This window comes from Lytechinus pictus, unplaced genomic scaffold (assembly GCF_037042905.1).
Source record: "Lytechinus pictus isolate F3 Inbred unplaced genomic scaffold, Lp3.0 scaffold_20, whole genome shotgun sequence".
Taxonomy (NCBI): Eukaryota; Metazoa; Echinodermata; class Echinoidea; order Temnopleuroida; family Toxopneustidae; genus Lytechinus; species Lytechinus pictus.
In genome coordinates, this window is record NW_026974141.1 from 5205765 (window position 1) to 5231280 (window position 25516).

General features: G+C 35.0%; 1 protein-coding gene across 8 annotated transcripts in view; it reads left to right on the forward strand.

Moving 5' to 3' along the window:
• Positions 1-18668, forward strand: part of LOC129282844 (titin-like) — a 40512-nt gene extending 21844 nt beyond the window's left edge. For 5 of the 8 annotated variants that reach the window (XM_064115088.1, XM_064115089.1, XM_064115090.1 and 2 more), the window contains 9 exons: positions 2001-2216; positions 2913-3110; positions 3913-4212; positions 10321-10596; positions 10936-11006; positions 11870-11980; positions 13164-13258; positions 14082-14151; positions 14843-18668. In XM_064115088.1, the coding sequence (XP_063971158.1) occupies positions 2001-2216; positions 2913-3110; positions 3913-4212; positions 10321-10596; positions 10936-11006; positions 11870-11980; positions 13164-13258; positions 14082-14151; positions 14843-15073 (1568 nt within the window). In that variant the 3' untranslated portion in view covers positions 15074-18668. Of the gene's footprint in view, positions 1-2000; positions 2217-2912; positions 3111-3912; positions 4213-5821; positions 5855-7482; positions 7561-10320; positions 10597-10935; positions 11007-11869; positions 11981-13163; positions 13259-14081; positions 14152-14842 lie in introns of all 8 variants that reach the window. The other 3 variants (XM_064115085.1, XM_064115087.1, XM_064115086.1) reach the window with 2 other exon arrangements.
• The last annotated feature ends 6848 nt before the right edge of the window (positions 18669-25516 follow it).

Here is a 25516-nt window from a genome sequence, read left to right on the forward strand (position 1 = left end):
TTACATCCGATTTTGATGAAATTTTCAGTGTTATGCTTGTTGGATTTTTCTCTTTTTATTCAAATCAATGTTTTGTTGGGGTGGACTTGTCCTTTAAAGGAGAATGAAATTCTAGAAACAAGGTAGCTTGTGTGAAAAAAATCAAAGGCACAAATCGACAGTTTACGAAAATTAGAACAGATAAGAAAGTTATGAATATTTTGAATGTTGATATCACCAGTGATGTGGATATCCTCCCATTGGCAATGTGACCAAGATGGTCATACTTTTACAACTCCCCATTTACTTTCCCCACTTATGTTACCTACTAAATTGTCACTTTCATCAAGTCTATTGCTATCCTTGAATATGGGATGACATATAGTAAAGGTTTCATAAAATATAAATGGACAAAGAGTTTATACTAACATTAGAATGAGGAAAAATATATGTTTTAGGGTATATTTTCAGTGTAAAAATGGGAGAGTTGTACCTCTTTAACGTCATAAATCCTGGTTGCATTGCTAATGGGACGATCTCCATAGCATAAGTGGTTTGAAAATCAATTGCTCATAGCTTTGTTATTGTTTATAAAAAAATACTCAAACTTTAATTGATCTTATCGTTTGATTTTTCTGTTTTTATTCAAACCGACTTGTTCTATATATAGGGATTCATTCTCCCTTCCCTGGGAATTTCCTGGTGCCCGTTTCAAAAGAGTTACAACTTTTGTAACTTTGCCATTATGATAACTACCATGGCAACAGGGCTCAGCAGCCAATCAAAATCAATGTTACCATGGTAGTTGCCATAATGGCAAAGTTGTAACAGTTGTAACTCTTAATGAAACTGGCCCCTGAAATGATTTGTATCCGCTATCTAGTTCAAAGTATGTATGTTTGTAATGCTCTCTATTTATTCTGGCTTCAGCAATTTATGAATGTTTTGTTAATATCCATAGCATCAGAAAGCCATGTATCACATCCATGCAACTCTTGCTGATTGTATCAATGTTTATGATACAAATTAAAGGTCACAATATATCATTAATTCTATAAAAGCTAGCATTTATTTATCACTTTATATTGTAGGTTTGATCACATATCTCAATATGAAAACATCTGATCATGTCATTTTCATTGCCAAACATTGAATGTGAACTTGTTGTTGCATGTACATGTACATGCATTATTTATTGTGCTTACCTATTGCTTTGCCCACAATCATACATATTTCCATGCTCTTTTCATAAGATTTTGAGAAACCTTAATTAAGTTGAAACTTGAATGTATTTGTATTTATTTAAGAAGCAGTAATGAGTACATGTATGTGATATAACTATCATTGTCATAGAGATGGGGGCCTTGCAGGGACACCATGAACTCCCCAAATTTTACAGAACCAATGAAATAGGGTGAAAAAAGGAAAGAAATGAAAGCAAAAGGGTGAAATAATTTCCAATTTTAGGAATAGGGAGTAAGATATGTTTTGATCTTTAAAAAAATAAGTTTTGTCATGTTTGTGATTGACTTTTGTTGTAAAAGGTTAAAAGAGATATCTTGCTTCCTTTGCTTGCTTGCAGTTTTTGTAAATAGAAATTTTACCCCATATGCCATGTCTGGCTATCGATCTCAAAGTTTTTGGCTCATTATGCCACTGACAGTAATAATAACTTTGCTTTTATAAATACATAACAATGATGAAAACAAGGAAAAGAACAAAACATTTTATTAAACGGAACATGTTTCAAGGTTCACACCTCACGGAAACATAACAATGATAATATCAAGTCTCTATGTATGTGCTCAAGATAAATAAGAGTAGAGGAAAAGAAAGGCCTCTCTACAGATCCACAAGAATGTAATCATAGGTACGGCATTAACTGTTATTGATTTGTGCCACTATTTTTACTGTTAATTCATTCAAAGGTATCAGTATCACTTGATTTTTTTTTGCATTTCTTTGCTTATGCATGCAAAATTGAAATCATTTAAATCTACTCTTTCACATGATTCCTCCAGTTAAAACTCCACTGGATCTTCTACGGCTTTCTAGCCAGCCGCACACCCCTACCACGGTGGCCTGGGATGAAGTCTTCAGTATGGCCGGCGGGGATGGCCAATTTGAGGAAGACGAGGACGGTAATGTTGTGATTCCCGACGCCTTTGATTCGGCCAATCTTGTCCCTCTTCTCTTTGCCATTGATTATATCGAGGTCCTTCAACCGGAAGTATATGGTAGGTCCTCAAGGTTATTTTTGTTAACCTCTTTTTTTTTTGTGTACCTTGGATTATTAACCTACATGAAACCTTTTATGACTCAACCAAATTGAATGTGGAGCTCTGGGCACTGTTTCAGGAAACTTGTCAGCACTGGCAAATTGTCAATCTCGGACATTCACCACCTCATCTTCACATCGTCTGGTATATATAAACTTAGGCCTTGGCCTAACGCTGTGTTAAAATTATGGGAAGCCAAAAATGTGAAAATTGCATTTAAATTATATGTTTTATTTTATTTGGCTCTTTCCTCATGTTTTAATGATGAAGAAAACTTCAGCAATTATCCCCAGTCAGTTGTGAATGATTTGAGTGTGGATTAAGCTGATAAATTGAACTTGTCCTGTTAGAGATGCCTGTCTCATCTAGCTAACCATAGTTAAACCACAACTTTAAACCAGCATTTAGATTAAGTCTGAGTTCAGAATACAGGCTAATAAGTCCCAGCTCTTTTTTTTAGCGCCAGGAATTGAATCACCACAGCTTGTCTAAGGAAGGGGGACCCTGATTATAGTGCATTGGCTGCCATTTTTTTCTTCGCTTTCATCATTTTTCAGATACAAGGTTTTATCAGCCCACTGATGATAATACATCCATAATCCATTTCTATATCATGTCCAAACCGACAATCCTTCCTTCCCGCCCCATGTATAGGTGAAGCTGTGGAGACGAACGCCGGTGAACTTGCTAACGTCGGTGTAATCAGCGGACTCCAGTTCAACGTTGACAAGCCACTGAAGATCGAGAGACCGTGGATACCCAGGATTCTTGGACTGGATAGGATCAAGGTCCACAGCCCCCCTCCTGATCCTATTCCAACCCCCAAAGTTCCCACTCCGCCCCCTCCTAAAGGTGAACAAATTTTTATTTATTTTTCAATTTTAAAGGCATTGGTTATTTGCTTTGATATGGTCCTTTATGCCAATGGTGTCTGTAGCATGTTGTAAAAATGGAGCCCTTCAAAAATTGCAATTGAAAAAGAGACCTTTGCACTGTCAATCTACGTCTTTGGACCAATGTCGGCCAGCTTTCATCCACGCTTGTGGCTTCATACAAAGTGATCAGTCGCACATCTTTAGTGCTGTCCTTTTTTCGCATTATATGTTTGATACCAAAGAAGGGTTACAATAGGTGTCCATAGTCTCTGTCAATTGAAGGATTACCCATTTGTATCCACATCAACAATTTCGTGTCCGCTTAAGAAAATCCACATACATGTAGATGAAAACACAGTTACGCGAGAAGTTCCAGGTTCATAGAATCTTTACAATATTATCTGATCATCTCGAACCAATATCTTCTTGAATCAACTGTTGACCTGTTTTTCACACAAGACACTCCTTGGCCTTGATAGGGAAATTGACAGCATATTCAAAAGTATTTTAGATAGGAATAAACAGGTAATGATTAATCAATAAGAGAGGTATTTTTCCTTTGTAATGTACACATGTATATGATGATGTTTGAACCTGTATTCAATAGTTTTAGACACAAATATTGATTCTCATTGATTTATTACTTTAAAGTGTCACTATTATGCTTGCATGTTATAAGGTAATTACATGTATGTTATTTCAATAACAGTACTATTAAAGGGTACATAACTTTTGAAGTATGTTAACAAGATCTTTTCGTAACTTTCCCTTCTTTACAGAACCAACTCCGACACCACCACCCCCAACTCCTCCTCCACCGAAGTCGCCGACCCCACCCCCCAAAGAGCCAACTCCCCCACCTTCCCCTCCGAAGCCGAAACCAAAGCGTAAACCAGTCATCAAGAAGACCAAGCCAGCCCCTCCGCCCCCTCCTCCACCACCAAAGACCCCCACTCCCCAACCCCCTACCCCCAAACCACCAACGCCCAAGGAACCGACACCTCAACCCCCGACCCCTACTCCACCTCCCCCGAAAGAGCCCACCCCTCCCCCACCTACACCACCGAAAGTGACCGTCGGTAAGTTTTGAAGCTCTGTGTTTGTTAATTCACTTTTTAAGAGTAATAAAAATAGTCATGTACATGTATAAAGCGCTCATATCTACTCTGTAGAGTGCAAGACTCCAAGGCCCGAATTCACACAAGGGGTTTAAACGGTCAATTGCCAATTTGTCTTGCCAACTCGCCCACTCGTCTACCTTCCCTTAGTCTAATGCCATTCCATCCATCAACATTTCGTCTAAAAACCATTTTCGTCCAGTAATCATTCTGTCTAGTCAGTTCGTCTATGACCATTTCGTCTCATAACCAGTTGGTCTACTACCCATATTCTTTTCAGTCATTTTCGCCCAATTACTCCAAGTAGACCAAATGCTTGTTAGACGAGCTGATGGTAGACCAAATGATAACACACGAGTTGGTAATTGAACGAATTGACATTAGACCAATTGATAATAAACAGTTCAAACCAGGTGGGTGTTTCATAAAGCTGTTTGTAAGATATGAGTGACTTTACAAACAACTGCTGACCCTTTCTTGGGAATGAAATCAACGCCATTGCAAATCAGGTGTGCATCACTTACCGCAAGAAAGGATCACCGGCTAATTCTTTGTAAAATCGTTTGTAACTTACAAACGGCTTTATGACGTACCCACGAGGGGGGAGGGGGGTCCAAAACCATGGAGGATGCAGATTTCATGTACCTAATTGCGCTTGATTCAGCACAATTTTGTATGAAATCTGAATAATTCATGGTTTGCTATCCTTTCCTGGTTAATAAACCTCTGTTGTGAATATAGGCCCAAATGTCATTAATATCCCGGCTGTAGCCAACCACCTACTAGGCAACCAAGTGTTTTGAGGTTTATATAACCCTGCCAGGTGTTCATTTTTTACATTCTTTACATTGTATTTACTCCAACATTCTTTATGTAATTCATTCCATTATTGTTTCATCAAGCTCAATATCATAGTTGAAATCAGAATTAATAGTTCAGTTGCATCACTTGTTTTTATACATATAGATTTGTAGTGAATTCATTGAACAATACTCTAGCAGTATATATGCCATATCTAGAAATCCGCCTGATTATGTTAGCACAAATTCTTTCAATTGTGATTAAACAGATTAAAAATGGCTAACTAAAACTATGAATAATTTCAGTATAGATTTGTAGTGAATTCATTGAACAATACTCTAGCAGTATATATGCCATATCTAGAAATCCGCCTGATTATGTTAGCACAAATTCTTTCAATTGTGATTAAACAGATTAAAAATGGCTAACTAAAACTATGAATAATTTCAGTTGTAGATATTCCGCTCTAATATTTTTTGTAAATTTGATAGCAAGTATGATTATTCAGAAGACCAATTACTTATAAGTTTTGTTTTTTCTCACCAAAATAGTGGCAGACTTCAAGCTGTTCAAAACATACTTATTTGTATCCATATGCTTGAAACACTTGATTTAATTGAGTATTCCCCCCCCCAAAAAAAAAAAAAAAATATATATATATATATAAATAAATAAAAATAATAATTAATAATAAAATAAATAAATTCCCCATTTTATTCCAATCTTCATGTTTTGATTTTCATTGTTTTGTTATACAATGTCCCCACAGTAGCTTTTGAAATCCCACTGCCTAAACTGAAAGGTAATGAACATTTTTGTAGTGTATTCTTTTGGGTTGTGATAGAAATATCTTAGAACCTGGTTACTTCCTTTATTTATACATTTTTATTAGTAGGATGGTGATGGATAATGTAAAAATGGTGAATGGTTTGACCCATTTTTTTATGGCGTCGAATTCGGGGTGTTTTTCACGTTTTTGGAGCACTATTTGAAAATGTTTAAATACCACTCACTTGGTTTATGGCATGCACGGTACAGCAGTGATTTCCTCTGAATAGAAAAGTGTAATTAGTGGGACTACACCTCATTAGCATTAATGAAAAGAAGAATTATGTTGCCATTTCTTCACTACTTCTGAAAAAGGAAATTCAGTTTTCCTATAAAGTTGGGTGCATGAATCTATCTCAGATATTCAGATATTCAAAATTTATTGTCATGCTCAAAATAAAAAGAAATTACATTGGCATAAAAGTCATATTCCGGCTGTTGGTATACAAAGAACAATATATAACATATAATAAACAGTTACAAAAATAATGGCATTAAATAATAAACAATGCAAAATTACACAGTGACCTAATACTAACCAAAAACAATATAATAGTAGGGTGCAAGGGCAGCTCTGGACCAAATATTTATATTTTTTAAGAATTTTATATTTGGTGCTGCCAAACTATCCCTTCCTTCTTTAGATTCTCCATATTTTACCATGCTTTTTTTACCTGTACACATAGAGGATGCATTCTATGAGAACAAATTGTCTACATGATTTTAGTGGCTCGCTCTGTATTGCGAGAACTTAAGTTATTTTCTAGAAATGAATTTGAGGAGTGCACCAGCCTATATATATCATTAAAGATGATTCATTATTAATATTAGATGTCTGATCAGGGCCCCATCTTACTAAGAGTTACGATTGATCCAATCAATCGTAACTCTATGGAAATCCATCAGTGTCATAATTTTTTCTGCATAAATTTCCAAAATGTCCTTTGTAAACAAAGGCAAACACACCAAATTGTAAAGAAAACAATGAAATTATGTAATTTACGTCATATCTAGAAAACATTTTGAACATTCATGCATTTTAGATGTTGACGTTGCTGGCCATCCGTAGGTGTGATTGATCGGATCAATCGCAACTCTTTGTAAGACGGGCCCCAGATCTTGAGTAGCTTTTAATTTCCACCTGTTCTGTGAATAATTCTCAAAATTTTCAACACCTTTTGAACAAGCGTCTAATCACATTTCTCAATTCATCTACAGTAGACTCTACATATTCTAATAATCACCTCACTCAAAACATTTTATCATATCAAAATATGCAAAACTTTAGCCAAATTTTGCCTATTTTAACAGATTTCTGTGGTTGCAAGAGACTTCACTAAGGCAGAGTCACCCTCATTTCTGTTTATGATAAATTTGCCTCTGAAATTGCAAACTTTGAATTTATTATCTTTTATCAGAAGGAAAATATATGGTTTCAAGTTCTCTCATTATACATGTAGCTCATTTAAATTCCATTGTCACCATCTAATTTTATACATGTAACATTATAATTTTTCAAATTTCATTCATGTTTCCATTCCGTACCATGTTTTCTTTTCTTTTTGCATCACCCACTTTTTCGTGTTTTTTTCACTGTATCAGAGCCGCCAACGTTACCGCCTGTGATCTATCGAGATCCAACACCTCTTCCTCCAATAACTCCATTTACGGTTCCAAAATGTAAATTGAAATTAATGCTAGATTTTGAAATCAGCTGCTTGTTTTTTAAACTTATTATTATTATTTTTTTTTTGCTTGCTGTTGCATTTTCTGCACACAGAAGTATGTTGCTTTGCAGTATACTTGGTTTTAGCACGCTATTAACAAGTCTTTAATTTGCTTGAATGGAGTTTTACAGCTTAACACCATTTGTGCAAAGATTGAAGAAATTGATTTATTACTGTATAACACAGCCTCTTACTATAAGGATTTGGATATTCAGTAAGACCATGTACATGTATATGTTTCTCAAAATCTGGGGAAAAATTATCATTTTATGTTCATAATTGGTAGCTATTATCAAGAAGTTTCAGCCAATTGAGTTACAGCAACAGAAAAAGTGATTTTTGTTGAAAATAGACAATTTGCAATATTTCCTATTTTATTTGATCTCAAAATATGGATCTAAACACATGTTGAAATATATACTAGTATCAAAAAGCTTATTTGTCATGAAATTGTACAAAATATTTTATGATTACAGCTTCAAAATTTGATAAAATCTCAGTATCTGTGAAGTCCTAAATCATTATTTTACAAATTTCCACAAACTTCCACATTAAAAAAAGAAAGAATTATGATTGGTTTGTTAAAATGTATTTTCGATGTTATGCGTCACCGTTGTGGCCACATGTGGCCAGTTGACATACATAAAACATAAAACCCTATCGCAATCCTAACCCTAACCCTGCATCTTAAACCAAATTAAGCCCGAAGGAGCAAATGTCATGTTGCAGCTTTGTTTGCTAATGAACAAAAATGTTATAGAAGTCGGTACACAGTGAATACTGTTGCGAAGCTACATGTTGCTTAAGAGTTTGAAGACAAAATGAGATCAACTTGCAGTTGTGACCATTATTGTGTGTGTGTTTGTGTGTCAAGAAATCTACACTGCACATTTCCCATTGGTCTATACCTGCTTTTTCTTCTTTCTGTTTGGTCTCGTTTCTCTTGCTCTAATCCTATATTTTCTACTAACCATTTAGTGTAATTGCTGCTTAGTCCATTGCAGTTACTTTCAGGCTTTACACATTGGACCGTATTCTGAAGTCTGTGCTAGAATTATGGGAAGCCAAAAGTGTCAATTTTTTTTTATGTTTCTTATGTTTACTGTGCTATTTCCTGATTCTTCAATGGTGAAGACAATCATCTATTTATACTTCCTAGATAATTATGAATGATTTAAGAGTCAAATGAGCTGAAATATTATATTTCTCTTGTTAGTGATTTATGTCACAATTGGCTTTCCATACTTAAACCACAACTTAAAACCAGAGTTTAGATTAAACCTGACTTCAGAATACGGGCCAATGGGTCCAAGATCGACTTGGTCTAACACCATGTTAGTCCTGATGGTTATATGAACTATTTATGAATCCATTTTTTTTGTGTTGATTTGTAAATCCGTTTGAGACATTGATAGCATTGGATTTTTTTATTAGTTTCCAGTTACATGTAAGGCTTTACCCATTTCGTCTAAATTTCACTTGGTCCAACACTGTTTAGTCCTAATGGTTATATGAACTGTTCATGAAATCAATTTTCATTTGACAAAGTGCAAAATAGTCAACAAAGTGGAATGAAACCACCTTGGTATTAGACTACATGAAAATTCGACTACGTGGGCCAGTATTCAATTGGAAGTGTTGATTTTGTAAACATTTTACTTGGCAGTTTACCTGGCTAAGCAGAATGCTTAACCTCGTATTCAGGTCACGTCTAAGTATTTACTTTATAAAGTGAACATTAAGCAAAAAATTACTAATAACCATCGTGACGTCATAAAGTTTGAGCCAAATAACATGCAATGTATCACGTTTGTAAACTAATCGCAAGCCAGGCTTAAGTTTTGTAGGCGGCTGACTTAGATTTAAGCAAAATGCTTAGCCCAAAATGCAATTGAATACCAAAGATGGTCAAGTATTTAAAAGCAAAATACTGATTAGAATACTTAAAATTCTGGCTTAAGTATAAAATCGATTACCAGCCCTGGCTAATAGACCAAGTAAATTGTAGCAATTATGCCAAATTGATTATAGACCAAGTGAGTTTATCCCATGTAGTATTAGACTATATGACGCACAGACAAATCACCGTCATCTATCATACAATACTAATTGTGTACCATTTATATCTTGTATAATTGATACAAAGCTTTTCTGTTTTGGTCACGTCATTCAACATAAAAAATCTTGTTCACGTATTCTTACAAAATGTACAACCTTAAAACGCATTTGCAATGTACATGTGTACACATATTTTTTAATAGCCTTTGAGCAATAAAAAATTGATTTTGTTGATCAAGATCTAATTTAACTTAGTATAATTGTCAGCTTTTCTAGATTGTTTTGTTTATAATTTCATATGCTTCTGCCCTAATGCTGCCATGATATAAAAGATTGCTTCTTTATACATACATTTTTGTTTATTATGAGGTTCATTCCATAACCACAACTTTTTCATTTTTCTTGAGAGTGTGATATTGAACAATTTGTTCCCATTTTCGAAACATTGTTAAAACCTTACGTGTATTTCTTAAAATTTCAATTTTCAAATTATGTTTATGTTATGGTATCAAATCATACAGTATATGTATGTTCAACGATCTGGTGGCACTGATGAAGTGAAGTATAAAATTACTTATCGTACTAGAAATTAACACCCAAGTCTTTTAATTTCAGTAAGGTCATTGTGTCATTGTCTATTGATTCATTCCCATAGTGCCTACACCAGAACCAACACCCGAACCACCACCACCTGCTTCTCCCACACCCGCCCCCGCCACGCCCACGCCAGTACCCCCTACACCCTCACCGGAGCCCACCAGGAAGCCCCTTCCACCGGCTGCGAAGGACCCAGCATTCCTGGCCGAGATGGAGAGACAGCGTCTGGCCGAGGTGCGGAGGATGAAGGCGATGGAGGCCTTCGAGAGTCTGAAGAATAAGAAGTTTGTGGTCAAGACTAAGCCCATCCCTGAGGACTTGAACTTCAAAGAGTGTAAGTCTCTATACATACATGTACAACCCATTTTCAGACATAGATTTCACAAATTGTTCAATATGATTATGATTAGACCGGTTCTAATCTTTCCACTGCTTCAAAGGTATTAAAAGTGGGTATATAGTACATACATGTATATATATATATATGTCCAAGCAAATTGACTTGTTTCATTCATTTTTATGACATAGTGATGTGATCGCTGTTATTTGATAAATCACCCTCATCACAAAACCATGACTGGCCACTACACTTAGTTTATGACCACTCTTCACTTTCATACAATATACTGAAATCTAAATTTATGTTTTTTTACCTTGTCTTATTTTTTTTTAGATGGCTGGCTGGCCCAGTTCTGTATATTAAAAGAGGAGAAGATCAGAATGTACAGGATGGCATTTGATACAGTGAGTTTTTTTTTATATTTAAGAAATTGATACAGTAAGTTTCTTGTACCTTATGGATTCTGCTGTCATTCTGAATAGGAATTCTAGCTTCCTTAATACCTTGTAGAAATGTCAAAGCCTATTTTATTTTATTGCAAATGTTTACAAATATTCACAAATGTTGTGCAGTATACTCTTCAAAGTCAATAGGATTCCAGCTTTCTTTTACCTTGTAGAAACTTCAGAGTCTGATCTTTTTTTATTGCTAATTTATACAAATATTCATAACAAATTTTACTAAATCGCTCTATTTAAGTCTAGAAAAATACATTGGAAGCCCCCACACCCCCCCCCTCCCCAGTGATGAGCTCTATCCCTCATATGAGTCAAAGTTTACCATATCTCTCCTACCTAGCAAAAGAATTTCAGCTATGTGGAATGATATCAAAGTCCTTGTCCGATTTAGTTCTTTGAATAGTTATCATGTTTTATGTTTACAATTGAATAGCTGCAAAACTTTTCCCTGCATATTCATGTGTGTATAAGGTGTGAGTGAACACAATATAATCCTCTTCGTTTCTTCACTTGAAGCAGATCAAATTCCCCCAAATTTAAATAAAATGCAAGTGAAAAATATGAATAAACTAATTTTGATTATGTGACAGATTTACTGTTTATATTGTCTTATATGCTTTTAGCAGTATATTTTCGAATGAGCCTGGTTTTTATTCATGCATTTTAGATAATATCCTGGTATGCATGTTTTTAATGTGATGTAATATCCCTATACAAATATCCTTATGGATGAAAATCATTTGAATTTAATTCAATTTGCTCTTATTTTTCAGTGTGGTGATTTAAAGTATATTTTGTTTTTGTTTTAGGTTGATGAAGATGAAGATGGATTCTTAAATCCCTTTGAGACGCTGATGGCGTTGAAAGGCATTACTGGTTCTTCCAATTTGTCAGAGAAAGAAGAGGCTTATATCTTACGGGTAAGGTTGCACCTTTTAAGGCTCATGTTTCTGTGGTATTTTGGTTTGTAACTAAAAAGCATTTAAATAAATGAATAAATAATAAAGGATTTATATAGAGCATGTATCCACCTTGTTAAGTGCTCAAGGCGCTCCTATATTATCCCAGCTAAGCTGGTCTAACGATTCTGGTGCTCACAGCTTTTTTAGGAATTACTTCCTGCCGGTACCCATTTACCTCACCTGGGTTGAGTGCAGCAAAATGTGGGTTAATTTCTTGCTGAAGGAAATCATTCCATGGCGTGGTGTTAGGGGTGCGAGGTCATTTCAAACATCTTTGTTGAGCTCACAAATATTGTCTAATATGAATTTTTATTATTTTATTACTCATTGTTAAATTATTTTTTCTTCAATGTGTTTTCATGACTGGATGTGTTTCAGAATTAGTTTTCAATTAATTATAAATAAAAAAAATTGATTCAAGCTATGTTTTATGTGGAATTAGCAGTATTCTTTTATCATTATGTTGAAACATGCTTCCCCAAAAATAAAGAAAGAAAAAAAAAATAAATAAATAAATTTGTTAGCCTAAGTCTGCAATAACAAAATGATGCACAAGACTAAACAACTCAGCTAATGGCATTTACCGGTGTGTTGTGACAAAGGGCATTTGTGCAGTTAGTAAAAATAGTAACAAGTTTTTGTGCAGGGAGGCAGTGTGAAATAGACCCTCCCTTTAGTTTGATTTGGGTAAAGCCAAATAGGCTTCTTTGTGCGGATTTTGTTTTATATTTTTGTCAATTTTCTTGTATGTTTACTTTTAGTTTTCAATTTTAATAAATAAAATTCATCTCCTTGTAAGGAAACAACTTTATTTAGTAATCGCTGATGAGGTTTACGGTACACCATGTGGAGTATTATAGAAGAAGAAAAAGAAATGGATAGGCAAGAAAGTGGAAATTTGAGAGTAGAGTAATCTTTCTTGAATGTAGTCCTGAAAAGGACTGTAAACCAGAAGAGATTGATGAGTTGAAACAGCTCGAGTAGTAGGATGGATGAGGAGGTGCTGGCTTGAGTCGGCGAGTAGAGATGATGAGCAGAAGCAGTAGATTTATTATTCAGTAAATTGATAGACATGCTGTTTCGAGGATGCGTCATTGCAAATTATTTTTTAATGTTTCATGACTTTTTTTGCTTTTTACAGGTTCTTGATTTAGCAGATTACAATATGTCACATGGGACAGATTTCAAGCTGTTCTCCCTTATGGCTGCCCTATATCAAAAGATATCGTCAATCGAGTAAGTAGATTTACCTATTGACTGAATTGATCAGTTTGAATTAAAATTTAAATTGAAAAAGTTTCAATCTTCCCAATATGAATTCACGTATCAAATGGAGAAGCTTCTTTTAGAACAAGATCCTGAAAAAATAAAAAAATCCTCTAGGGCAGCTGATGAAAAGTCTAGTTCATCATCTGTTTATATTGGGTCACTTTTTTTTCTAAGTACCTTCACCACTTACACATGTATTTTCTTCTGTCTTCCCTCTTCTTCTTTCCTGCTTTTTTTTTCTTCCTTCCACGCTTCTTTTCTTCATTCGTTCCTTCCTCCCTCCCTTGCTTCTTTCTTTCTTTCCTTCCTTCCTTCCTTCCTTCCTTCCTTCCTTCCTTCCTTCCTCCCTCCCTCCCTTCCTTCCTTCCTTCCTTTCTTCCTCTGTTTTTTCTGTCATTCCTTCCTTCCTTCGTTCCTTTGTTCCATCCTTTCTTCCTTTGTTCCTCCATTCCTTTTTTCCTTCCTCCCTCCCTCCCTTTCTTCCTCCCATCCTTTATTTTTTCATTCATTTTATTTTCTTCCTTTTGCTGCCTTCCCCTCTTTCACTTCTTTCTTCTGCCATCTTCCCTCCTGGAGATCTTTGGTTACGTCGTTTTCGTGTGGGATTGTTATAACTTGCAACCTAGAGAATGTATATGTTAGTGTACAAATCAATCTAATTTTTTTTTCATTAATTTCAAACCCACAGTTATTTTTTCATAATGGGAAAGGAATGATTTGGGGAACAAGTGTAAGAATACAAATAACCACTTGGTAAACATACTCTATTTCAATAACATTTTTTTTACAGCAAGTTCGTCAAAAATGTGATTGAAAAGATGGATCTTCAGACGTTGGACTGGAAAATATTTCGTGCAAAGGTGAGAAGTCTCTTGCATCTCTGTGCATTAGAGTTTAAGAACCAACATCTTACGCTGATTGGTATGCTCTAAAACTCTCGCTAGCTTCTTGATGAACTTATTTGGATACAAATTACAGCATCAAACAAGTAAAAGAGGGTTCTTACCAAGTTAGTGTTGTAGTGTACTTTTATACTGCATTAGATTCCTGTTGACATTTTTGTACACAATAATGGAAAATACATCAGGACTTATGCGTATCAAAGTTCTTAAGACCTTCTAAAATACTTTGTTATAGCTGGAATCGTGCATCAATCATGATAATGTAAAGTAGAAAGACAAAACAAATTGTAATTTTAAAAAAGATTGCATAGAGTGTGAAGGATTGGTTAGAGCTTTAAAAATAGAATCTGAAGAAACGGAAATGAAATTAGCATCTTTTTCTCATTAGGAGTGATATTACATCAGTGGTCTGTTTCCCTCAAGAACTTCATATGATTATGGTGGATTTGTCATTATGTTAACTAACATGGTATCATTGCTTAGCAGGCAGTCAAATTAAACTGAAGATTTTACATAATAGCCACATGCCAAATCCTTTTATGAAACAGGCCACACATCTCTTCATTATGAGGTTCTTTTTAAGTTCAGTAAATTTTCTATTTAAAATGTTTCTTGCTTTTCTATTAAAAATATTTCCTTGCTTTTCCAGGAGCTGTTTAATTGGTGCCTAGATGAGAAGACAAGACATTTCAAGATGGACCGGTTGTTGATCGAACTGAGAGCAGGTGGAGTTAGTCTGGAACATCAGCAAGAGTGTGAGGACATCCTAGGTCCTAAGGGTCCTATGGACATGCTAGACTTTCTCACCTATCTGCCCCTCTTTATTCTCATGCATGACTCGGTTGTTGACAATCCTCTTGACATGACCATGGATAAGTGATGAGGGGACCGTAACAGATTTCTGAGACACTCAGAAGAAGTCTGAGATGTATGAGACACCGTTTGTTGCATCTTCAGGAGAAGTCTGACATGTTTGAGACACTGATTCTTTCATGTTAAGGAGAAGTCTGAAATGTCTGAGACACTGATTGTTTCATCTTAAGGAGAAGTCTGAAATGTCTGAGACACTGATTCTTTCATCTTCAGGAGAAGTCTGAAATGTCTGAGACACCCATTGTTTCATCTTCAGGAGAAGTCTAAAATGTCTGAGGCACCGGAACTTCATCTTCAGGAGAAGTCTGAAATGTTTGAGACACTGATTCTTTCATCTTAAGGAGAATTCTGAAATGTTTGAGACACTGACACTTTCATCTTCAGGAGAAGTCTGAAATGTCTGAGACACCATTTGTTGCATCTTCAGGAGAAGTCTGAAATGTTTGAGACACTGATATGTTTCATCTTCAGGAGAAGTCTGAAATGTCTGAGACACTGATTCTTTCATCTTAAGGAGAAGTCTGAGACACTGATTCTTTCATCTTAAGGAGAAGTCTGAAATGTCTGAGACACTGATTCTTTCATCTTCAGGAGAAGTCTGAAATGTCTGAGACACTGATTCTTTCATCTTAAGGAGAAGTCTGAGATGTCTGAGGCACCAAATGTTTCATCTTCAGTAAGTCTGAAATGTTTGAGACACCGATTGTTTCATCTTCAGGAGAAGCACTGCTCAATGTCTCTTCCACCATAATCATTTTATCCAACATGCATGTAGACAAAGCCATGGGGGAAACGGAAAGCTGATGTGAACTTCTGCATTTGATAGATCCTTAGGGCACCTTAATGAAAGCCTGAGCCACCATTTGTTGAGTCTTCACTGGAATTTCAACTCTTCGTGTTTTGCTCATCTAATCCTTCTATGCCACCATAGACAAACCCTGCAGGCTAGGGAAAGCTGATGTAAAAAAGCCACTATCCACTGATGGATGCTAGTTTTGTAAGCGACATGTACTTGAATAAGTTGTTCCTTGTAACAACTACTGCATGATTAGGGTTGTGAACAATTCCAACGGCTTGTATGGGCAGTCATGCTACATGTATATAACAACTCTTCAGATATGAGCACAGAAAAACGAAACCCATTGCCTACTGGAACAGGGTGGTCGTTGTGTGAGGCCTATGGGCACTTCAAAATTCATTAGTCAACAGGTTAACAATGAATTGTGAGGCCACACGAGGATAGCATCACGAGTCTCAGAGTCGCATTGATACCTGCAGCTTTTAAACCTACTAATTTGTGTATCAGTACTAGTAGTTCTTGTGTACTTTGTTGTGTTTGACCATTGAGTATAAGAATTAAAGAAGAGCGGAATGGGTAAATCTGAATGGTCGCAACAGTTTGGGAACCTAGCCATCAAAAGCTCTTTCATCAACAACCTAGGTTTGCTTCTTGACATGGTTGTGGACGGCACTTTCTGGTGGGCCTTCAACTGTAGCAGAGATAGTGTACTTCATCCTATACCCCTGTCCAAATGAAGAGAATGGGCTGGAGGAAGATTCTCTGATAAACAATTGCTGTAGGTTCATAACTCCTTATAGATGGTTACCACAAGTTTCCTTGAATGTGCGCAGAACTGCCAACTTTAACTTTCACCTTTCAGGGAGAATTTACTGAGGAAGAAGGGAGATTTTTCTCATTAACACACAATCCATTGAAATAAATCAATGTATGTAATGGGGAGATGTTAAAAAATCTGCAGTTTCTCACTCAAAAATCAGTCAATTTTCAGGGGTCTCTCTGACTTGGCAACCCTTTATGCACCCCTGTGGTAATGGAGAGAAGAGTATGGACAAACAAAACAAGTTGACTTAAGAGCCATTTGCCCTTGTACACTTGGAGACCATATAGGATAGGAGAAAGCAATTGTAACTATTATCCATGTTTCAAGTCTACATGTATCTTATGATGTTTACAGATATCTCTGTAAAATGTAAAATGGAACAAAATATCAAAAGTAAAGGAAAAAAAGAGATTATGAATAAGATGATTTTTATTCTTGCCAATATGTATAAATCAGAGATAGATGTATTTATAAAGTTATCATCAGGAGGACCAGGTGGCTGTTTCATAAAGCTGTTCGTAAGTTAAGAGTGACTTTAAGAACGACTGGTGATCCTTTCTTGTGGTAAATGATATTCACCATTAAATGTTAAGTTTGTATCATTTAGCACGTACATGTAAGAATGATTCACCAGTCGTTCTTAAAGTCGCTCTCAACTTATTTTAAGAACAGCTTTATGAAACACCCATCAGAACTTCTTTTATCATAAACTGCTCACTATTTTTAAATGAAATGAGAGAAAGAGGGAGCTTCTGGGAAGTTCTTGCATTAGATTAAAGTTAACTTTTCAAGTCTAATGATCTTGCAATTTTCACATGTTTGCTTTATTAAACTTGTATTACAAGATGTTCTTACCAATCTATGCACATTTGCTTGCTGATAATGCACTGAATTATTCAGGGAAATTTGAAAAAGAGGAACAAAGAATATTTTCATGTATTTCAAAGTTTGTCACATTTTCTAGCAATCCTATTGTATGGGACAAGTTGATAAACTATGCAATCAAACTTTTGAAAATCATGTTCACAAATGGTTGTGTTGATTCAGACCAGGCACAGTGAGAATTTTTGAGACTTAAGTTTGTGACGCGGTTCCGAAATTCTGCAACATTTCATATGTGAATGTCAGACTCAAATGTGGTCAAAAAGGTGATTCCATGCTGCATGCATAAAGTCAATGCAAATTGAAATGACTGCGTCGTTTGGTGAATTTTTACCTTCAAGGCTGCGCATCTTTTGAAACTAATTTTGCAATGCTCGGATACGTGGTTCCGAAATTACGCAACATTTTGTAAGTGCATGTCAGACTCAAACTTGCTCAAAAATGTGATTCCGTGCATAAAGTCAATGCTAATTGTGTTTTCAACCCCAAAATCATATGTATGGTTATTTTTACTTTTTTTTTGGTTTAAATAGATTTATTTTTATGGTATTTATGAAAGCAAAAGGTTCTCCCCACAAAGTTCATGTCAATAAACAAAAACGAAATTAATTTTGAAAAACAAGGAAATACATAAGAATTGAATAAACAATAAAATACATAGGAAATTAATTTTATTTTGGCTATTTTTTGTAGGTATTTGTTAGATATGTAAAAAAAAAAAAGATATTTCACCAAAATGTAGCATCTATTATCTATATAAAGTAAGTTAGAGGGAAAAAACATGCACAAAACACCACTTTTATGGCAAATTTCATACACTAATTTGCATAAGTTATCGATTAAAAAAATATTTTAAGAATGATTTTTCTGGTGATCGAGGTGGTCTGAATACACCTATAAATAGCATGTGCTTTGCATGTTCGTGTTTGTAGAATTCCTTGTGCCTTGCCGATTATTTGACCAAATAGGGCCGATTTAGGCATACATGTATTTAGCTGTGTTTATCCTCTGATATACTTTCATTTATGCTTTGTGTAATGTATCTTTGTGTGCAATTATTTGTATCTTGTTAGTGAATTTTACACTACAATGTCTTCTCAAGATATTATTTAACCATGTACTGTGTATTTTATGAATGTCCATAGCCTTGTGTACCTCTCTGCTTTAAGACTATGTAAGCTCATTCAAGTGGTTTGTATACCCTTTAGTACAATGTACAAATTTGTTGTATCTAAAACAAACAGTTTTAGCCCGAGCTTTATTGCTTGATGTAGTCCCACCAAATGTTGTGCTAAAAACATTCTTAAGGCCTGGTCCCACTGGCCAACGGACACAAGACGTAGTCATAACGGATAGAGCGGACAAGCAAAATTTCGGGGTGGCTCCATCCGTTTTCATCCTCTCCAGACAATGGACAAAATGGGCAAACAATGAAATCACAGTGGACGGATGCTAAATGGATATAGAGCGTATGAAATACGTATGCAAAGAGTACACAGTGTATACATAACGTTTTCCAACAGATGGCAAGATTCTTTTCCGTTTTACATCCTCTCTGCATCCGTAAGTGCAGCGGGACCAGGCCTTTACACCAATGTGACAATAATATTGATTCCTTACAGTGAATCTTGTTTTTGTGTCTAAATTAATCAATTCCCCCTGAAATCTTGTCGTCCCTGTACAAAGCCTATTGGAATTCAAGACTTTATTTTATTTTTTTGAGGATGAAAAGTCCCTGGCTAGAGAACAGGGCCCCGTCTTACAAAGAGTTACAATTGATCCAATCTATCGTAACTATGGAAATCCATCAGTGTCATAAATTTTTCTACAGGAAATTTTCACAATGTCCTTTGTAAACAAAGAGAAGCACAGTACATTTTTAAGAAGACAATTAATGCATGAATATACATCATAGCTTGAAAATATTTTGAACAAGCATGCATAATACATGTTGAGGTTGTTGGCCATCCATAGTTGCGATAGTCAGATCGATCGTAAGACGGGGCCCAGATTTGAAGTTCAATTTTATTTTATAGGGCACTGACACTACCCAATTTGCTACATTATACAAGATAACTAACATGCCATCTTTTCATCAGGATAGTATACTAGTATTTGTTTAAATGAGGGCGGATCAAAATGCTGTCCATCTTATATTCCCATGGAAATAAGGTGCTTAGTTGAGAAACTTTAAATGAAAAATAATGGACTTCCAGACAAAATGGGATTAGCCCCTACCATGCTTCACAATCTACTCACTAAATTGCCAGTTTTCCATTTAGAGGCATGCCCCCCCCCCCCCCCCTTATAGTGAGATGAACGGGGGAAAAACGAACTTAGAATTTAAAAAAAAATTGAGGTTTGCATCATGTCCATTTAAACCCTTAAAGCCCGTCTCACATTATGCGATCTTATGCGACGCGATTTTTCAAGAAATCGCAATTTGCATTAAATATGAAAGTTCCAAGAAGTAAAATTATTTTATTTAAAGTTTGGCATATTGTTCGGAAAACTAAAATCATATTTTTACTTTGCGGCAAGCCCTATGGTCGGAGTAAAGTCCAAATCGGCTTTAAGTTGCAGCCGATGAGGATGACATTACGATTTGAAATTGAATTGGTTTTTATTCATTCAGGGAGGCTTTAACTGGACTGAATTTCGATTTCAGTAGTCCTACCACTAATCTGAACTCTGATCCGTAATATTTTATTAGTTGGAATATCCATATCAAATGTTATTCCAATTAATTTGAAATTCGGACCGCAACAAATCGCATAGTGTGTTAATAACCCTGTGTTTCATTTGAGAAAAAAAAATGACATCACCTTTTGTAGGTCCGTTTTCATTCACACCACCCCCATAATCGAAATTCCCTGTTTTCTGTACTGCTTCTGTTTTGTTTATTTGTACATCATTTGTATGATCGCTAGAGGGTATTCATTTGTCTCGCAATCTACTATGGTCAACAAGGAAATTCGGTCCTGGGGTTTGGTATAAATAGACTACCGTATCAGATAATTTTCGTCACTTGATAAAGAGTTGCAGCGGCACTCGAAAGCTCGTGAACTTGTAAGCTAGTGAACACTTTTTGCGAGAGTGATCACGAATTTCCTTGTTGACCATAGTAGATTGCGAGACAAATGAATACCCTCTAGTGATTATTTCATTCCGCAATAATGAACCTATTTAGTATCATTTGTATTTTTTGCACACATTCTCATATTTACCTTCATAACATTGTATGTATACTTACCTTGAATGTTGCAATGGCATGAGGAGATTTGCTTCGAAGTGGTTTCTTCTACAGCAATGTGATTCATCCCTACGAGAACAATGGTCTTGTGTGCTGGAATCTGTTAATTCAAAACACCAAGGCCCGTATCCTGAAGTCGGGTTTAATTCAAACTCCGGTCTAAAGTTGTGGTTTAACTATGGATAGCCAATTGTGACATAAATCTCTAACAATAGAGATTCATAGTATCAGTTCATTTGACTCTCAAATTGTTCTCAACTGTCTGTGAAGGGTAAACAAGACAGATGTCTTCAACATTAAGGAATTAGGAAAGAGCACTGTAAACATAAGAAACATACCATGTGAACACATTTTGACATGCTTGGCTTCCCATAATTTTAGCACAGAGATAGACCACGGTCCAAGTTCAACCTGCGTTCAGAATATGGGCCAGAGTATTAAATTGATTATAATTGATGCATATTTTGACTACTAGTACTTCTTCACTATTACTATTTTTGCTCCTTTTTCACTAATTGACAAGTGTTATACTCACACTATATTTTTATTTATGAATTGTTTTGTGATTTGCAATATTGCATGACCTTCAAATAATAAAGGCAATAAAATGAAAAAATTGAAGAAATAAACATGCTTTGTTTTCTGTGTTAGACACATTTAAACCAAATCAAAGGCAGCGTTGTGATGTTTAGTGAAAGGCCATCACACGCCACACGACTGCTCCATGACCCAATTTTGAAAAAAAAATTGTTTTGTGTATTTTCTGAAGAAAATGTACAAATTCAGATAAGAATGCTAATACGTTTCCATTATTGGAAGCTCATCACACGATTGATATGACATCGTAATGAATTTGCTTTATTCTAATAAAGGACAGTGGTGGAATCATGGATTTCAACTTCTAAGCATTCATTTGATGATTACATACATACACACATACGTACACCCATACATACATACGTACATACATACATACATGCTTGCATACATAACAGGTACTTATATAGCGCTTTACAATGAACAACTAATACTAATAATGAAATTACATTGAACAGCGCTTTAAAATGTATCTACGGGGACTAGTTCCTGATCTTAATGCCCTGACTCTAAAAACACCAGGCCTAGGCTAAACCCTAACACAAAACCAACTTACGAAAGCATGCCATACTCACTAAAAAAAAACTAAACATAAATATTTAAACCACTACTAGTTACACCAAAAAAACATATAACAATAAAAAGTTTCAATGAGCAAATAATGTGTTTTAAGCAGAGATTTAAATGTTTTAAACTTGTCAGCCGATCTTAGTTTTACAGGCAGTTTATTCCATAATTTAAGCACTTTGTAAAGTAATAATTTTTGCATTTTTCGACATTTGCATCAATTACTTCTATGTTTTGTTTGAAAATTCGGGTCGCACATGGATCGCAAGATGTGCGGTGGCCTTATAGGTCAAGTCCACTTAAGAAAAATATTGATTTGAATCAACATAGAAAACTCCAAATAGCATAATGCTGAAAAATTTCATCAATATCAGATATAAAATAGGAAAGTTATGACATTTTAAAAGTTTTGTTTATTTTTTACTCAACATTTTTATGCACAACTCAGTGATATGCAAATGAGAGAGTCGATGTCCCCCACTCACCATTTAAAAAAAAGATATACAATGTTTCAATTTTTACAGATTTGACACTTATGACCAACTGGACAACCAAAAAATGTTTAAAAAATTGGTAGTTCCACATGTTCAGGGAGGAATCAAACTTTGTTTCACAAGACAAAGAGAGGAAAATTGAATAATAAAATACGAAAGAAATTGTGAGTGATGTCATCAGTCCCCTCATTTGCATACCGAACATGATGTGCATATTAGCGATTAATCGTTAAATACAATGACCTATCAAGGTCATTTTGCTCAGTAGACTCCCTATAAGAACCAATCAGAAATTCAAATTATTGATTAATTTCTAATCTCTTGTTACGGGCCCAAGTAATGTTTTTGCAATATAATATCAATAGCAGTATTGTGACATAAAATGAAAGAATTTCACAAAGATACTGCTTTTTGGAGCCAGTATTTTTTACAAACTTAATGAAAATATATATATTTTTAAAGTTTTTACAAACCTGTGGGTGTTTCACAAGAAATTATTTATGACTCAAAGTCGCACTTAAATGCCGAGAAGCGTGTGGTATAACATTTTTGGAGTGGAAAGTTCCAAAGGTCAATGAACTTTCATTAAAATGCAAATTATACTAAAAGTTTTCGGATCCTTGGCAGAAAACGTTGCAATTAAATTTGATTTAAAATGAACATATGAAATGAACATCACACCTCTCCCTTTAGGGCCATGGGACTCTCGTCTTTGTATTAATAAAGCCAAATGGTGTACAATGACAGCATGTCAACCCACAACATCCATGCTTCCCCAGTGCCATGTCCGCCCCCCTTTCCCTGGATCTGCCCCCCCCCCTTCCCTGGATCTGTCCCCCCCCCCTTTCCCTGGATCTGTCCCCGATTTGTTCCACTTAGAACAACAGTCACGATTCTAGGAAGACCATCTAACTTTTGTACAATGGTTTTCCTATTGTTATAAATGTCTGAATTCCCATTTTCGTCTGAGAAACCGAGGCTCTAACATAATTTCAATCAACTCATTACACAAATATCCTCAAAAGAGGGAGACAAACTTATCCTTCGACACATGGCACATTGAATAGCGGAGTTATGATTTCAATATCAGTCATTTTCATTTTATTAATAAAACTATGTATAATACGGAGGTTATATACATAATTAACATGTCACAAATATATATGTTTGTTGATTTTTTCATACATTGTATTATTATCATCAATCTATTGACAGTGACTAGTACATTAATAAACCCTGATCCAACTGAGTCTTATACATCATTTTTTTTATACATCAATTAATTCTGATAATGTCTATTAAGACGGACATTAATAATTAGCTGCAAAATCGACTTTCCACAGGCAAAGACATGTAGAAAAGTATCGTATGTATTATCAACAGCCGAATGCAAGCAAACAATTAAATTTGGGATCGTGACGAGGTTTGAAACGCATGATTTTTCCAATTACACAAACATAGTGATCCCACTTATTGCCAATTATGCATCCATGCTATGAAAACAAGGCATATCTATCAAATCTGTAGTCTTAAACAGCTAGTTCAAATAGCATTAACATCACATACTAACTGTGAATAATTGTAATATTTTACAGATACTCAATTATTACAAAGTACAGATAAATTTGGTTTCCTTATCTAAACAAAATGTTGTGTGTTACTCCGACCACGATTAGGTCAATAATAAATACTCAGCAATATATACAATATAAAGCGTGTCCTTTACGATTATTTGGTATTTCAACTAAGCTCAGAAAAATAAACGAATCCTATTCTGTATTTTCTTTGATTTCATATATTTTCTTTAACTGAATACATTTCTAGTATTAAAAAAAATCAAATCTTCAGATTTTTTTTAGTCTAAGGAGCTAGGGCATTACAAAATAGAAAACAAAAAGTAAGTCATCCTACAAGAGCAATGTCTTTAATTAGATATAGTGCCCTCTCTCTGTAAAGCTTTCTCTTTGTATTAAGAAGCCATTTGAGCACTTATGCTATAAATACAGTAATTCGATTTTCACTGGTGTTGATTTAGCTCCTACGAAAGGATCCCCAGTTGTTAAATCGCTCTTAATTTACGAACAGCTTTATGAAACACTCACTTGGCAATGAACAGCGGCTAGTGTGTTCCTTCAAAGGAAAATGCATCCCTGACTTTCACTATTAGGGTGCATTTGCCAAACTGAATAAACAATCAACTAAATGTCAAGTAATGAATGCAGATCATAATAAATAGGAGAATTTGAATTTAAAATGCATAAGGAACAAAACAAAACTAAGAAAAACAAAATATACATACTAAAACACTCAAGCAACGGATCGGTCGAGTTGAAATCTCTGATTTAATATTTCACAAAAATGTACAAAAACATACTACATACAGTATCAGCAGTACTACGTCCTTTACTACAAAATCTGGGACATTAAAGGAGAAGTTCACCCTGACAAAAAGTTGGTTTTAATAGAAGCAGAAAAGCCTGAGAAAAATATTGGAGGTTTGATCAACTTCATCAAAAATATGAGTCATGAATATGTAACATTTTGATTTTGTTACGTCACAGACAAGCAACTCCACCATGTTAGTTAAATAGGTTCCAAAAATGTAATTTTTCTTGAAAAAGTACAAGTGATTTCATTTTTGCCATAGATATATCATAATTTCATATTAGACATTTCGTATCCTCTTATATAATTTTGATATGAATATTTGCATTCATTACATATCCATTAAAATTTGGAATGAATGGAATTTAGAGTACATGATATATGGGGAAGCTGCTCACACATGAAGCCACAAAATATAAAAACTCACATCTCTCTTCTTCGATGAATTTTAGTCAAACCTTCATCAATCTTTTTAATTAATTTTTCACCCTCATTAATTTTTCTATCAAAACCAAATTATCATCAAGATTAACTTTCCTTCGCAAACATACTTTCTAAAAATAATTTTGGTATAGTCAATTTCTTACAAAAAGTGTTCATCACTTGCGATGAATATGACATGGGCTTAATCTTTTTTTCATTCATCTGAA